The following is a 15,442-nucleotide window of genomic DNA, read 5'->3' on the forward strand; positions in this document are numbered from 1 at the left end:
ATACGTTATTCACAGACAACTGGTATACTAGAGTCGACTTAGCTGAAAAGTTATTAGAAAAATACATGCACTTGGTGGCAACAATTAGAAAAAACAGAGAGAATGTACCAAAGGAGTGGTACATGCCAAATTGAAACCTGGAGAGTTCCAGCCTTGCTCGTGAAAATGAAAAAGGTGTAACTATTATGAAGTGGAAAGACAAAGGCGATGTTTTATTCTTATCCACAAAACATTCCACAAAATTTGTGAGAACTGTTAACAAAAGAGGTCAACACAAGTACAAACCTAAAATTGTCACTGATTATAACGAAACCAAAGGTGCTATTGATTTGTCGGATCAAATGACTGCTTATTCGTCGCCATTGAGAAAATCAATTAGATGGTAGAAATTAGCCGTAGAATTGCTTCTAAACACTGCTCTTTTAAATGCAATGATTTTGCATAAAACAGTGACCAACAAAAAAATATCTGTGTACAGAAACAAGTCACACAGAAATAGCAACTACTTCAAGACCCAGACGGATTAAACATGAGCTGAAACGTAAAGATGGTCCAGTGAGGATGACTAGAAAATGGTGTAACGCGTGTAATCCCAACAACTTGATAAGTCATGACAGAAAGTACGCAAAAAATAAAACAGAAAAAGTAGCAACTCACTGTCCTGAATGTCCTTCCCAACCGCACTACTGTTTGTCGTGTTTCAACAAAAAACATCGTTATTGATCAAAACATTGATTTCTGTTTATGTAAATATGTTTGTAGTAGTCTAACATTAAAGCTTTTTTTTATTTTTGTAACGTTTATGAAAGAATATTAAAAATGTTATTTTTGCAATGAATATTTTACTGTAGGAACCTATATTATCATATTTCCAAAATATATATTCAGGCCAATCTACAGGAAAATTCAAAGGGGCCATCCCGGTCACCCAAAATAATAAAACGCACATAAAATGTGCCCGGTCAGCTTGCTACCATATTTCAAAGTAAGGTAAATTTTGACGGTCACCGGTGACCCCCATGGCGCAATTGAAATCATCAAACGCCGGCCACCGGCGACCTCAACGGCGATGAATGTGTTAATTGGCTTTACAAGGCAGGTCATGTCTTTTTTGTATTAGTTCTTATTGTAATAATTTATACATTATAAAATAAATAATGGCTCCTTATAGTAATAGTGAAGTTTAAACAGATAATTTATTACACATTTCAAATGATGTCGATATTGCTGAATTGGATAGCGAGTGTGAAAGTGATGACTCCACGACTTCTTTCATCGTAAAGTCATGGAGTTTTGCCAATACTTTTTAGTGATTCTAAAGATAGTGACAATTTAAGACAAAGCGGCGACAAATATTTCGGAAAGTGTGGTTGAAGTTGTTCAACTTTTTGTAGGAAATGATTTTTTTAACTACAAGGGAGAGAATTGAAAAAAAAGTTGGTGCTACTTCTACTTATAGGCACGATGTAGGAATTAATATTGGTCTAGTGACAGAACAATTGGAACCCCAATGTTTGCGCAAGTAATGAGTATAGATATTTTCCGCCAAATATGGTGTTCGATGCATTTTTCTAATAATGAAACTGATATTAATGGAGAAGATTGCCTTAAAAAAGTTTGATCAATCGCGTATCTTTATTTACAACAAAATTTGAATATGTATATAACGAAAGTTGTCATTAGATATTAGAAGTATCATGCCATGGAGAGGTCGATTACCATTCAAGGTGTCTGATGCTTCAAAAATCACCAACTATTCGGTTGGTTTATGAAACAAAAACGGGATATATAGGCAATTTCCGAATATACCGTACTCTTTCTTCGGCGCCGTGGTTAAATGTCTCTTCAAAGACTCGAACGTTGTTTGACAGTCTCCATCTCAGTAGAAAGCTCTTGCTTCTACTGTCAGTCGAGTAAGTGGCTTGGCAATATCTCCAAATGTTCTTATGAATCTTCGATAGTACGTACAAAGTTAAGGAAACTATCAACTTTATCGGTTTATCGGTTGGTTGCGGTCATCGCTGTATGGAAGCAATTTTCCTGAGTTCTCTGCCACTCCTTCATTACTCAGTATATGGCCTAGGTAGTTGGCTAGGTTTTGGAATTACTGACACTTCTTTGGGTTTAGCATGAGCTGGGCAGATTGAAGTCGCTTATATACGTCTTTTAAATTCTTTAGATGTTCATCAAGTGTCTTTCCTAATACTACGAAGTCATTCAAATAAACCAGGCATGTTTTTTAAAATAATCCTATCAAGAAGTTCCATAATTTTTTCAAATGTCGCGGGCGTATTACAAAGCCGGAATAACATATGTATTGCCATATTCCAGACTTCATGTCCAAAATATAAAACAAGTTGCTACCGGCTAAAGTGTCCGGTATATCGTCAATTTCGCGACGTTGCCTTATTCGATGATAGTCCACACAGAATCTCGTAGTTCCATCCTTTTTCTTGACGAGCATTACTGGAGACACCCATGGACTTGTGGATGGTTAGGTTAAGTTAGGTTAGGTTACTTGTTACTGTTACTTTCTCCTCTTCCATCTCTCGAATTATTTCAGTTTCCTCTCTCTTTCCTCTAATTATCTGATTGGCTTCGCATCACCAGTATCGATTTTTGTGTTTGATGGCTGATGTTCTACCAGTCTTCCCTCTTTTTAGTACAAATAGGTTTCGATACTACAAGAGAAATTCCCTCATTCTCCTTTCCTCAGCTCGATTCAAGGATTGATCAGCGACTGATGTCATCTGAATCGGTCATGGGAATTATCATTGGTTATCGTTTGGTGGACTAAAGACGTTACTGGTACGCACGATCCAACCCTGGTCTTCTTTTTGATGTTAATTAGGTAATCGTTTACATTTATCACACTTACTGGGATCTCCTTCGCCGACATATCTAATGCTTACTCCATTATAACCGGTGTTTCTTCTTCCATGCCTCCCCCCCCCCCAGTAGCCGAGCTACCATCATGATTTCGCTTCGTGCAGGTAGAACAGTATATTCCTGTTCAGCTACCAACACCTACTTTAATGATTCTGTATATATATTATGATAATGATAATAATAGTTAATAATAAGATATATCAAAAAAATCATAACAAAGTTGGGAAATTAAGTCTTGCTTTTCATCGTTAAGATAGTCGGGTCCTAGTTGCTTTTTTATTTCTAATTTTCTATGGGCACACATTTCTTGTGTTGTTAATTGAATATTATTCACAGTATTCATTTCATACGATTCTAAAATAAGCTTTAGAAATGTAACAGTTTTGGGAATACAGTTAACATTTAGCACTAAAACGATAAATTCTCCTTTCTCATTTATTTTAACCAAAGCGTTTGGTAATTTAATTTTTTCTGTTTCCTGAGCTACCAGTATAGCATCAGTCTTGTTCCGTTCTGCGTTCAATGGAATGTAATTTTGTAAATTTGTAAATTGACGGAAATTTCTATTTTGATTTTATTTTTATTTTGATATTCATGATGTGGGTATCTATTAATTAATACAAATAAGCAAATTGTCAGTGTCAATATCATATTTTGATAAAGTCGAAACGTCAAAATTTTTATCTATCTTTTAGAGAAGCTTAGATGAGCAATGATAAATGAGTATCTAGATCAAAGTATTGTTCATATAAAATGATAATCCTTATTTAAAGTCATCATTAGAGGTCAAAACAATTTTTTGGTCTACCTACATCCTGCATCCGGTTCGAGGTGAATGATCAGGTGCAACTGAGACGTTATAACAAACAATAATATTCTGTTACACATAATCAGACGGCATCACGGCATGTATATTGATGTAATTACAGTCGAAACAATTCTATTTCAGTTTTATTTTTTTTATAATTCGAAAGTTACCCACAACAGAATAGTATTGATCAAATAATATAATCTATTTTTCGATACTTTTAAATCCAATTTTGTATTTGTTGCATAATTATCAATACCAGCGAGATCGGTTATAGTTTCAGTGGAGTAGTTATTTCTATTAAATTGTTTTTTATGGACACAGATTTCTGTTCAATAGCGTCTACTATGTAGGTGATACAAATATCTGCAGGCGCTGATTTACTGAATATAGTCAATCTTCGGTTAACATCTTTTTTGCGAAACATGTACGCGATTATGAAAATATTTCAACTAATCAATATTTCCATCAAAATTTTGAATTCCATGAGTTTAAAAATTTTTACAAACATTAATAATATCAAAAATCACGATAAATACATAAGTATTCGAAAGCTTGGAAAATATATTGAAGTTAGTTTGGTGTTTTCTTGCCACGTTCCCAATAAGAAACAGCTTATATATATACTCGTATATCCAAATTTTCCCGACCCCAGGTGTCTTCCTTTTCAAAATCAGTTCTTTTTAACATATATTGACACTGACAATTTGCATATTTATATTGATCAATAGGTCACCTTCATCATGATGAATATTGAAATAAGAATAAAATCAAACTAGAACTTTGTTCTAATAAAATTTAATTTTTCCTTAGTCCTTACATCTCAAATATATAGCAGTAATCAATTAAATTATTTGTAGTTTTGTTAGTATTTACAAAATAGAATTATAAATTTTACTTAAATTACTTACTAAGAATTATAAATCCAATATTGGTTGTAGCCTGATAATGGATTTTTAACACATTCTATTAGTTTGTCGGACTGTTTACATGAAATTTTTACTAACTTTTAATCAACCTACAGCTTTTTCCTAATGAGCTGGGAGACAAACATTCATTTTTCTAAAATAAAATTCAATTTATTGATTTTTGTAAATCCATCATCGTGTATAGTGGATAGTTTCGCAATTACCAATAGTGTACTTGAATTTACAATTTCAACTTGTAATAAACCAATCAAGTGTTAGTTCTGCAAGCACCCTTCATTGTATGTGTTTTATAGTTATGTGTTTGTGATCATATGCGCTACTTAATCGAACGATGTAATTTTTGGACTAATATTTAATTTGTTAGCTAGCCTAATTTTGCTTCAACACTATTGTGTACTAATTAAATTTACTTTCTTATAAACTCATTAACATTTTATTTCATTTCAATACCTTATCGTATGGTTGGCTGATTGATCCGGGGGATTTTTACAATTCAAACAAAATCAGCTAAACATATTAATTTTAATTATGTATTTTGTTACAGAGGCTCTTTTACAAAGTCGACCTTTGCCACATATTCCTAGCCTTCCTGAATCGGATCCACCAGGAAGTCATAACACTAATACCATCAATTCCAGTCTGAGCACCCTATCGAATTCTTCCACTAGTGGAGCACCCTCTACACCCATCTCATTTGAGACTGCCAATAGATGGACCTCAAAAGAAAACCTCCTAGCCCAAGAAGAAGATGACCCTCAACTCTTTGTTGCTTTATACGATTTTCAAGCAGGCGGAGAGAATCAACTTAGTCTTAAAAAAGGTATAAATATACTATCAAAGCAAAGCTCAAAGTGGCCTGCAAAAGTTGCTGAATTCGCTAAAGTGATATCCTTATTCAGAATTTTAATAGTTTAATTAAAATAACAACATGTTATGGCTAAATCTCTTAAATTTTTCTTCAGCGTTTGATGTCCAATATTCCAAAGATATTTAGCATCTAACAATTGATATCTCCACTACTGTGATTGGTTGTTACAGTTTCCTGTATCTTTTATAATCTTTGAAATTATAAAATATTTTATTAAAACATGAAGCTCTCTTTTATTGATTCAGTAATCTCAAAATGTTTCTCTGCCAATAATTACTTGATTGTTCCTTGCTAGGACACAAAAAAATGTAATAATAATTTAGTTTTTTCTTTTTAGGAGAACAAGTTAGAATATTAAGCTACAATAAGAGTGGGGAGTGGTGTGAAGCGCATTCTTCTACTAACCAGGTTGGTTGGGTACCATCGAATTATGTAACTCCTGTAAATTCTCTAGAAAAGCATTCCTGGTATCATGGACCAATATCAAGGAATGCAGCTGAATACTTACTTAGTTCTGGTAAATGTACAATTTGTTTATAGATATACTATTCACAAAAAATACTACTTTCATTTCTTTTTGACCTGTGATTTGAATTTAAACTAAATCTGTTGGCATATATTTGTTATAGAATGCAAAGTTCAGTCTTGCAGGGTAACTAGTGCAATACAAAGTACATATATGTATTACCTTAAAAATAAGCAATCAGTTTTCATTCATTACTAAATGAATCGACTGGAATGGTTTATAATACACATCAAATAAATGGAAATATGCTGAATTATTTTATTTTAGGTATCAATGGTAGTTTTTTAGTACGAGAATCAGAGAGCAGTCCTGGCCAAAGAAGTATATCCTTAAGGTATGAAGGTCGCGTTTATCACTATCGAATCAACGAGGATACCGAAGGAAAAGTTTTCGTTACAGCTGATAGCAAATTCAATACTCTTGCTGAATTAGTTCATCATCATTCTATGATATCAGATGGCTTAATAACACAATTATTGTATCCAGCACCCAAACATAACAAACCCACGGTATTTCCTCTGAGTCCAGAACCTGATGAATGGGAAATTACCAGGACTGATATAGTTATGAAACACAAGTTAGGTGGAGGGCAATATGGAGATGTATATGAAGCTATGTGGAAAAGGTACTAGTCTTAAACATACTCTCTTTTTAATATTAGGTGCATAATGTGGAACAAATAAAATGTATACACCCTATTGTTATTACTTTGTTGATTCTTCTTTCTAAGAAATCAGAAAATGATCAATATTGACAAAAAATTAGGAAACGTGTTTCATCAGTTATCGTTAACAAATAATTCATACCAGCAATATGTTATTGAGGTAGACTTTATTATTGTATTCCTGAAATAGATTACAGGCTACTTAAGAGATGGAAGTTTTTATAAAAGTTGTAATGCCCAACTTCCTATACGCAGTTCTTTCTCAGTTTCACTCTCTTCTTTTTTCCCATTCCATTGGCTTCTATTTACCCTATAGGGTGTAGGGGTGTTAATTGTACTGTTTAGCTAATTTCTTATGAATATTTTCCAGTCCCTTATATCTCGCGTCACTTTTTTCCCTCAATCCATGACTTTCCCTTCTTTTTTAAGAATTTTCCAAACGTTACCCCATGTTACCAGTGGTCTTTCCTTTTTCCTGGTATTTTACTTTCTCAAGTTTCCTTAACTGACACTGTATTATCCATCCTTTGTAGGTGACCTCACCATCCTAGTTGTCTCCTTTCTATGTATTCTTTTATGGGTTCAACTTTAAAATCTTCTCTCATAGTGAGTGAGTTAGTAGTTACTCTTTGATTTCTAATAGTTTTTCAATTATTTTCATTCTAAAGTTTTTCTGTATTAAAATTCTTATTTCACTTATGTACATAACTATCAAGATTATTTAATTTTGATTGAATGACAAATGCTCTAAATTCACGGCTTTTTGGCAGGTTAGAAGCAATTGAAAAAATTATTCATGTAAGTAATGTAACCTTAAAATGAATTGATAAATTTGTTTCCAGGTACAACATGACAGTAGCTGTGAAAACTTTGAAAGAAGATACTATGGCCTTAAAAGATTTTCTCGAAGAAGCTGCCATCATGAAGGAAATGAAACATCCAAATTTAGTTCAACTGATGGGTGTTTGTACGAGAGAACCACCATTTTACATAATCACTGAATTCATGAGCAAAGGAAACCTCTTAGATTATTTGAGAAATGGTAACAAAGATCAAATTAATGCCATAGTACTTATGTATATAGCTACACAAATAGCGAGTGGAATGAATTATCTGGAGAGCAGATGTTTTATTCATAGAGACTTAGCAGCCAGGAATTGTCTAGTGGGTGAAAATCACTTAGTCAAAGTTGCTGATTTTGGTCTTGCAAGGTAAGTTTGATTCATTGAATATTTATGTTTCTATTATACTAATTCAATATTTCATTTCCTTTAGATTAATCTACTGATTTCGTATTTAAAACAATTTTTCTGCTTATTTTTATAAAAAATATTATAGAAACTACTGGGGATGTAGTTAGTGATGTGGAGGTGGATAAATGAAACAATCACTTTGTTCGTTTCAATAAAGTCAGTCTACGAGCTATTTTTGAGGAATCAAATTTACTAGAAGACATATGAGCTTTATCTTTAGAAAAGTCAATAAAGTACACCTTTAAAATCCATTCTATGAGCTATGTTATCAGTAGTAAACACTGTGTACTAGTTACTAACTTGAGTTCATAGTTCACAAATTACTGGGACTTCTTTAACTATCACACATCACGTTTTTTCGTATATTTTTTCTCTAGAGAATTATAACGTTATGAATGAGAAGTTTACATTATATTTGGAACGGGTTGAAAATTACATTGCCATGAAAATATCCAAGATGACGCAAAGCTTGCACAAATGCTATGTGCTTTTATTGGGGCTACTTACTAAAATGAACTATCAGCGTTTCTAGGTTCAGAAAATCCTGCCAAAAATATTGGTTATTATGAATTGAAGAAACAATTTGCGAAGATGTTAGTTCCTAAAAGCAGAGAAATTTTTTTGGAGTATTATTTAAATGGAGAATCTGTCAATAACCAGATTCATAGCACTTAACATGGCAGATTATGAATTTAGTGTCGACTGTCAGTGGAAAATTTCCATTGTGTATGTCTTTATGAGAACTCATTTTTAGAGAGGGATAAGTGGCGATTGGTTACATGAACAGCTGCTAGAATCGGAACTTGAAACTTTTAATTTTCAGCACATAATATCGTTCTCTTAGTTGCTCTCAATGTCCCTCTCCCCCACACAGTTTGAAATTGCAGTTCCGCTGTACCCTTTGTATTACCGAGCCTTGGGTTTTTCAAATCTTTATGACCTTCGGTCTCGCGATTTTGTCAAATATCAGTTTTTCGAGCAAAATTATTAATGGAAAAATTTTGGGTAAAAAATAAATTTATCCTTAAATAAGAAGCTCGATTTTTTTTGGCAAGATAAATTAAAGACCGAATATATGAATGAGAAACAACAATAATTATCTATATTGATACAGTTAAATTATTTAAATGAACTCATGTTGTAATGTCATATTTAAATGACACATTTTATATGGGAGTTAATTTATCATAAACAGAACATCATTTAAAAGTATAAAAGCACACATTTCAATTAACATGGTTAAAATAATTTTGATATAGACATTTCAAAGTTATTTTAATATTATTTCTTTTACGGTTTACTTACAATGGGGAAAAAGTTTTCACATTTTTTTGTCCTATTTGTTTTTTTAGGTTAATGAGGGATGATACATATACTGCCCACGCTGGTGCCAAATTTCCAATAAAATGGACAGCTCCTGAAGGCTTAGCTTATAATAAATTTTCCACTAAATCTGATGTATGGGCTTTCGGTATTTTATTATGGGAAATAGCAACATACGGTATGTCGCCTTATCCTGGAGTTGATCTAACGGATGTTTATCACATGTTAGAAAAAGGATATAGAATGGAATGTCCGCCGGGATGTCCTCCAAAAATTTATGAGCTTATGAGGCAGTGTTGGCAATGGCATGCAAATGATAGACCTACTTTTAAGGAAATCCATCATGCCTTGGAAAATATGTTCCAAGAATCAAGCATTACAGAAGGTAATACTTCATTACTTGTCAAATTGCTTTTCAAATTTTAAACTAATGACAATCATATTTTCATTGTTAATGTGATGAGTACTTCTGAAAATATTATTAATTAGCTCAACTTACCAACTGAACGTGTGGCAATTTTGCATTTTAATCCTTGGATCATACTATGAAGTAGAAGGAAATCAACAGTATGTAATTTATCTGTGATAAATCAGTGATTCTAATAAATAGAACATCAATATAGTCTAAGAGCCAATGTAACTCTAAACTTCATCAGACGTTTACAATATAAAATTTTGTTTATGATTGTATTGTATATTGTTGAGCATATAACCTTTCAAAATATGTTCATTGCTATTATTTATAGCTTTCCTTTTGCAAACGATCTGATTTATTCCATCATACCTGTTGTCACTGGTATGATGGACCAAATGGAATGACAAACTGAGATATTCATTTGTCAATACCAAAGTGAAATCAAAATAAATTCGCAAATCTTAATTGCGATTCTAAACAATAACCTAAAAACTAATAAATCTAACCACAAGCTTTTCATTTATTTCCATAGAACAAAGGCTGGTGTTGAATCGGTAAGGGAAGGGGTAAAATTAAATAGGAGTCTAATGAGGTTACACTTCAATGAGTTCAAATAATCTGAGATTTCATGCAATAGGAACGCTACTATTAGCTAACATTATTCAAGTTTCATTGACTCGCTTACTGAGTGAACTAAAGTCCAACATAGAGCATATAACCTACACAATATTTAACAGTCCGTACCTGGTTATCAAATAAAAACAGGCAAGGTGATATCAGTAATTGTATTTATCTACTTACTACTCTTCAAAATGTCAAAATAAAGGTAAAATCATTACGAATATACTAGTATAGGATTTTTTGCATATATCTGTTTATAAATAGCAGTTAAGAAAAATTGGCGAAACTGTAAATAAAAAAGAGTATGTATGCTGAAAATATATTTTTTAGAATACAAAGTAAAAAAGCTTTTCCTCAAAAGAATAACATTGCTATTCTTATCAAACACACGAATATTATGTAATAGAAATGAAGAGAATGATTATGAAAGTCACTGATAAGAGGAAGATACGTATACATATATAATATATATAATATATATATATATATATATATATATATATATATATATATATATATATATATCCCTTCCATATAATGAAATTGATAATTTTTTATTTTACTTCAATAGTTTCGATCTTTATATACAATTTACTATAGAAAAGCAGAATACTGAAAAATTGTTACCTTTTCTTGATACTAAATTTATAAGAAACGAAAATAATAAAATTTTAATTGACTGGTATAGGAATCCAAGAAGTTCTGAAAGATATATCAGTTATCATTTATATCACCTTCGTAACACTAACATTAATATAATCAAACAGATGAAAAATAGAGTTCTAAAAATTTCTGATCCAGTTTTTCATGAAAAAATATTGAAATATGTACTTTTTTATGAAAACTCATATCCTCCAAATCTTTTGAAACGAATTTTGTATAATTCATTTGACATTGATACGAACATTGAATCATCATTTTCAAACGTCATTTCTAACATTTCTATTCCATGAATTTATACACCTTTACCATATATAAAATCAGTTACTCCTAAACTTTCTGGAATCTTTAAACAACACAATATTAAGATAGCATTCAGTCAAACACTTAATATTCAATCTATTTTTACTAAAGTAAAAGATATAACACCAATCAATAAATCATGTATATCACGAAGAACACAATTTGAATTATGAGTCTGCCAAAGTTTTGATTTTAATTTTAATTCTCTCACTGCTTTTCACAAAGCTACATATTCGGCAAACGTCGAAGCCTTTGTTAGATTTTTTCTCTTGATTTCCAACATACTACATTTCTAAATAATCTAATTACATAACCAGTAGTAGATTTTCTATCTATAATATCTGCAATCGGTATCAACTTAACAATCAATAACATTTATATTTACATTCTCCTTATAAATTAATTCCAAATCTCTAGTTAAATATAAATACTTAAAAATTCGTAAAACATATTTGAAATGTGTTTTATCATAACAGTTTTGAAATCTACTCAAATAATTAACACTAAAACTTATATTAGGCCTCGTAGCCGAGTTTATATATAATAAAGCTCAAATTAAATTTCTATACTTTATATTTTTCTCGTAATTATCTGATTTCTGAATTTTTAAATTAACTTCCATTGGTGTATTATATAATTTACTATTTTCTATATTATATATTTGGTTTGGCTTAATTTCAATTCCTTATGATACACATCAAAATTCATGGTAATTCCAAGGTACTCTTTGATATTAACAAGATCTTTCATGTACATATAAACAAGAGTCAACATTACTTCTTTCAAAACCAATACTCACTAAGAATTTTTCGAGGCGCACTCTTGGACTCTCTTTTAACCCATATAAAACTTTTACCTTACCATTTAAGAATGCTACTTCTACATCAATTTGTTCAATACATCGGCCTATTTGACAACAATTAGAGTTTGCATTCTGGCTACAGGTGAATAAACATCCCTTAATTTCGTCAGTTTGTTGAAACCCTCTTACCACTAATCTAGCTTTAAAAGTATTATTAGTCTCTTTTGAATATAGCAATTTTACATCCAAAACTTTATTATTATCTATATTTTCGACTATTTTCCAAGTCTCAATTTTATTTAAACAATCAATTTCTGTATTCATGGCCTTTTTCCATAATTGACTACAAAAATTTACAAAGGTATTGCTGTTGTATACAACATAATCATTAAATTTCTGTGGGATTTTTTCGATCGCTCAGATTTAAGAGCTGATTAATTTGAAGGTTCTTACTCTCTAATGATCTCATTTAAACATTCATATCTATTTACTAAGCTTCAGTCATTATCAGGATTTTCACATCATTGCATAAGAGGATATTTTGATATCTAGTTAGCCTAGACCAGTTCCATGCATAAACAAAATGTTGCGTTTAAACTTTTTCCGTTTTATTAGAGCGTGAAAGTTATCAATTAAGTTAGTCATCCATAACAAAATCTAAAAGTAGTACATTTAAACAGGTCTTGGAAGGTTTCTTTGAGCGAACGCAATAGGCAAGTGCTTACGCCTAGCTATTGTACGGAGTGTACTTTAGTTTATGTACGAGTAGTAAGCGATTCATTAAAATTTGTAACATAAAATTTCATATTTTTATTTAATAATAGATGTGAGCATATTTAGAATGGGAACCGAATTACAACAGCAAATGGGTGTAGGTCGATCTTACTATGGAACCTCCACATTATAATTAGAGATTTCTATTTATTGCAGCTGTAAAAGCTAGTATGCTCTGTTTCTTCCATAAAAACGAGTTACTCGTATATTTCCTCTCATTATAAGACTTCAACCTTCAATCTCCAAGACATAATTTAAAATAAAACTCAAGTTGAATTCTTTCCACTAAGTTTTTTGTTTTGTGATATTAACAATTCTAACAATAACACGTTTTGCTTATATTTTTGTTCTTAACAGAGGTTGAAAAACAACTGCAAGGCAATGACTCTCCATCAGTTCCTTTGGGAACTCCAAATATGGCTTTCAAAAAGTCACATTCAGGAAGTACAGGAAATATTCATGGCCTTGTTGGACTAACAGAACCTAGTGGTAAGATTATTTTTCAAAAAGGATAAGTTCTAGGAATTTCCCACACTCTTCTTTTAGATACTCTCAACAATACATCTAATAAACTCTCTACTTTTACTGGAGGATCAAAGACTAACGTTCAAATGAGGCGGTCTACTAATAAAAAAGGAATGCCTGCCCCTGCACCTCCCAAACGTACAAGGTAAGTTCATGACTCTAAGAAAGGTTTTTCCTGTGGATTCATATTCTACATCATAACATTTTTCACAACATATCATCTAACTCTTAACAGTATCTTACAAATTTTAAAATACCTATAAATTGTAATTAATAATTGAGGTATGGCAACAGTTCAACCAAAATACACTATTTCATAGTCTGTAACAATTACTCACTACTCAGTTATTTCTAATAAATAATATTAAAATCTGTAAGTTGTACAACTTTACTGTTTTACGGTTTAATTGCTACAATAACCATTCGTTGGAGTACTAGAAGCATCCAAAAAATCAAGAGAGGAAATTCTGAGAAAGATCGTTTCTTCCTCAATGGTAAGTGCCAAATTATTCCTTTCCTTACCTTTCCTAGCCATTGTTGGATCTTGAATTGATATTTTAGTAAAAGTAATTTAATAAGCATTGAAAAAATAATTCAAATATTAACGATATTTTGGAAACTTAGTAACTCTCTCAATTCAATTAGCTTAGGCGAGTCGAATATAAATAACGACATTACGCCTAATAACGCAACACCCACAATTAACTGGGACCTCTTTAAACAGAAAACTTAGAAAAATAAGATGTGAAAATTTTGAATTCTGACACCTTTATCGATTATAGACAAAGTAGATTTATCAGAAATGTAAGAGTCATTTGACCACGAACTAAACGAATAAATGTTATAGGATATGACGTTAAAAACCCTGCGCACATATCAACGAAAACAAAGACGCTAACGACAAGACTTTAGACACTAAACAAAGTGCAATAGAAAATCCAATTCTAAATATTACAATATCTGAAGAACCTATATATATATATATATATATATATATATATATATATATATATATATATATATATATATATATATATATATATATATATATATATATATATATATATATATATATATATATATGTATAAATACCAAATCTACTTGACACATAACCAGAGTAACCCGTAACGAAATATTCGAAAAATTTTTGTTAAATATAAAAATACCCAAATTTAATAGCGAATCCATTATAAGATTTATCAAAGAAAACATCGACCCTAAAAAATTATATTTCATACATTCAAAATGATTCTCTTATGCGAATATTTGTAGTAACAGTTCAAAACGTGTTCAAAAATTCAGCGTTCAAAGTTACTGATTGCGCGGAAGTTTTAACCGACGTAGAAAAAAACAAAAATTGAAAATAATCACATTCACAAATCAGTACACAGAGGTATTAACGAAGTGAAAAAATTATATTATTGGACCAAAATAAACGATGACCAAATTGACACAAATAAAATCAACGTCTAAGTCATCAAAACCATTCGAACATATTTATTTATATATTCAACAAATTTTATCTCTCTATTATTTATTCTTTCGCTCGTTATGATCCAGCAAATTCTTTGGATAGTGTAACAGGTGTAGCCGTAGTGGACAAACTAAATTATTTCAAAGATTTATGATTGGATATGGCTTCATTGTTTTCCAACATATTCTTCATTAAGATCAATACACTTTTGCATGCATTTGAACCAAGTTTGACATTTCGATTGAGACCTCCAAAACATGTGATTTGAAAGCATCAACTATTTCTTTCGTTGTAGAAAATGTTGCCCTTGCAGTTTATTTTGATCTGCGGGAATAAGAAAAAAATATTGGGTGCCACAAAAGGAGTATACGGCGGATGACCCATCAGTTCGATGTTTTGACTGTTCAAAAACGTTTTTCTTTGAACTGATGTGTGAAAATTGTCGTAGTGGAGAATTATTGGTCTTCTGCAATTCGTTTCCTTGATTTTTTAGTAATGACTTGTCCAGATATTCCGAAAAAACAGGCGATCATTTGCTTCGAAGTACTTGGAACGCTAACAACTTTTGTTGGATTAACTTGAAAGACCCATACATTCGAATGTTGTT

At 31.3% G+C, this 15,442-nt stretch overlaps 1 protein-coding gene across 5 annotated transcripts in view; it reads left to right on the forward strand.

The window, feature by feature from the left end:
- Positions 1–15,442, forward strand: part of LOC130893661 (tyrosine-protein kinase Abl) — a 72,978-nt gene that overhangs the window by 25,135 nt on the left and 32,401 nt on the right. For all 5 annotated transcript variants that reach the window (XR_009059235.1, XM_057799930.1, XM_057799932.1 and 2 more), the window contains 7 exons: positions 5,171–5,446; positions 5,832–6,011; positions 6,288–6,645; positions 7,527–7,895; positions 9,290–9,645; positions 13,193–13,324; positions 13,382–13,505. Coding sequence is in view for 4 of the 5 variants with exons in the window: in XM_057799930.1 (XP_057655913.1) it covers positions 5,171–5,446; positions 5,832–6,011; positions 6,288–6,645; positions 7,527–7,895; positions 9,290–9,645; positions 13,193–13,324; positions 13,382–13,505 (1,795 nt within the window). In the remaining variant the exon portion in view is untranslated. The remainder of the gene's footprint in view (positions 1–5,170; positions 5,447–5,831; positions 6,012–6,287; positions 6,646–7,526; positions 7,896–9,289; positions 9,646–13,192; positions 13,325–13,381; positions 13,506–15,442) is intronic.

Source organism: Diorhabda carinulata, chromosome 5, assembly GCF_026250575.1.
Source record: "Diorhabda carinulata isolate Delta chromosome 5, icDioCari1.1, whole genome shotgun sequence".
NCBI lineage: Eukaryota > Metazoa > Arthropoda > Insecta > Coleoptera > Chrysomelidae > Diorhabda > Diorhabda carinulata.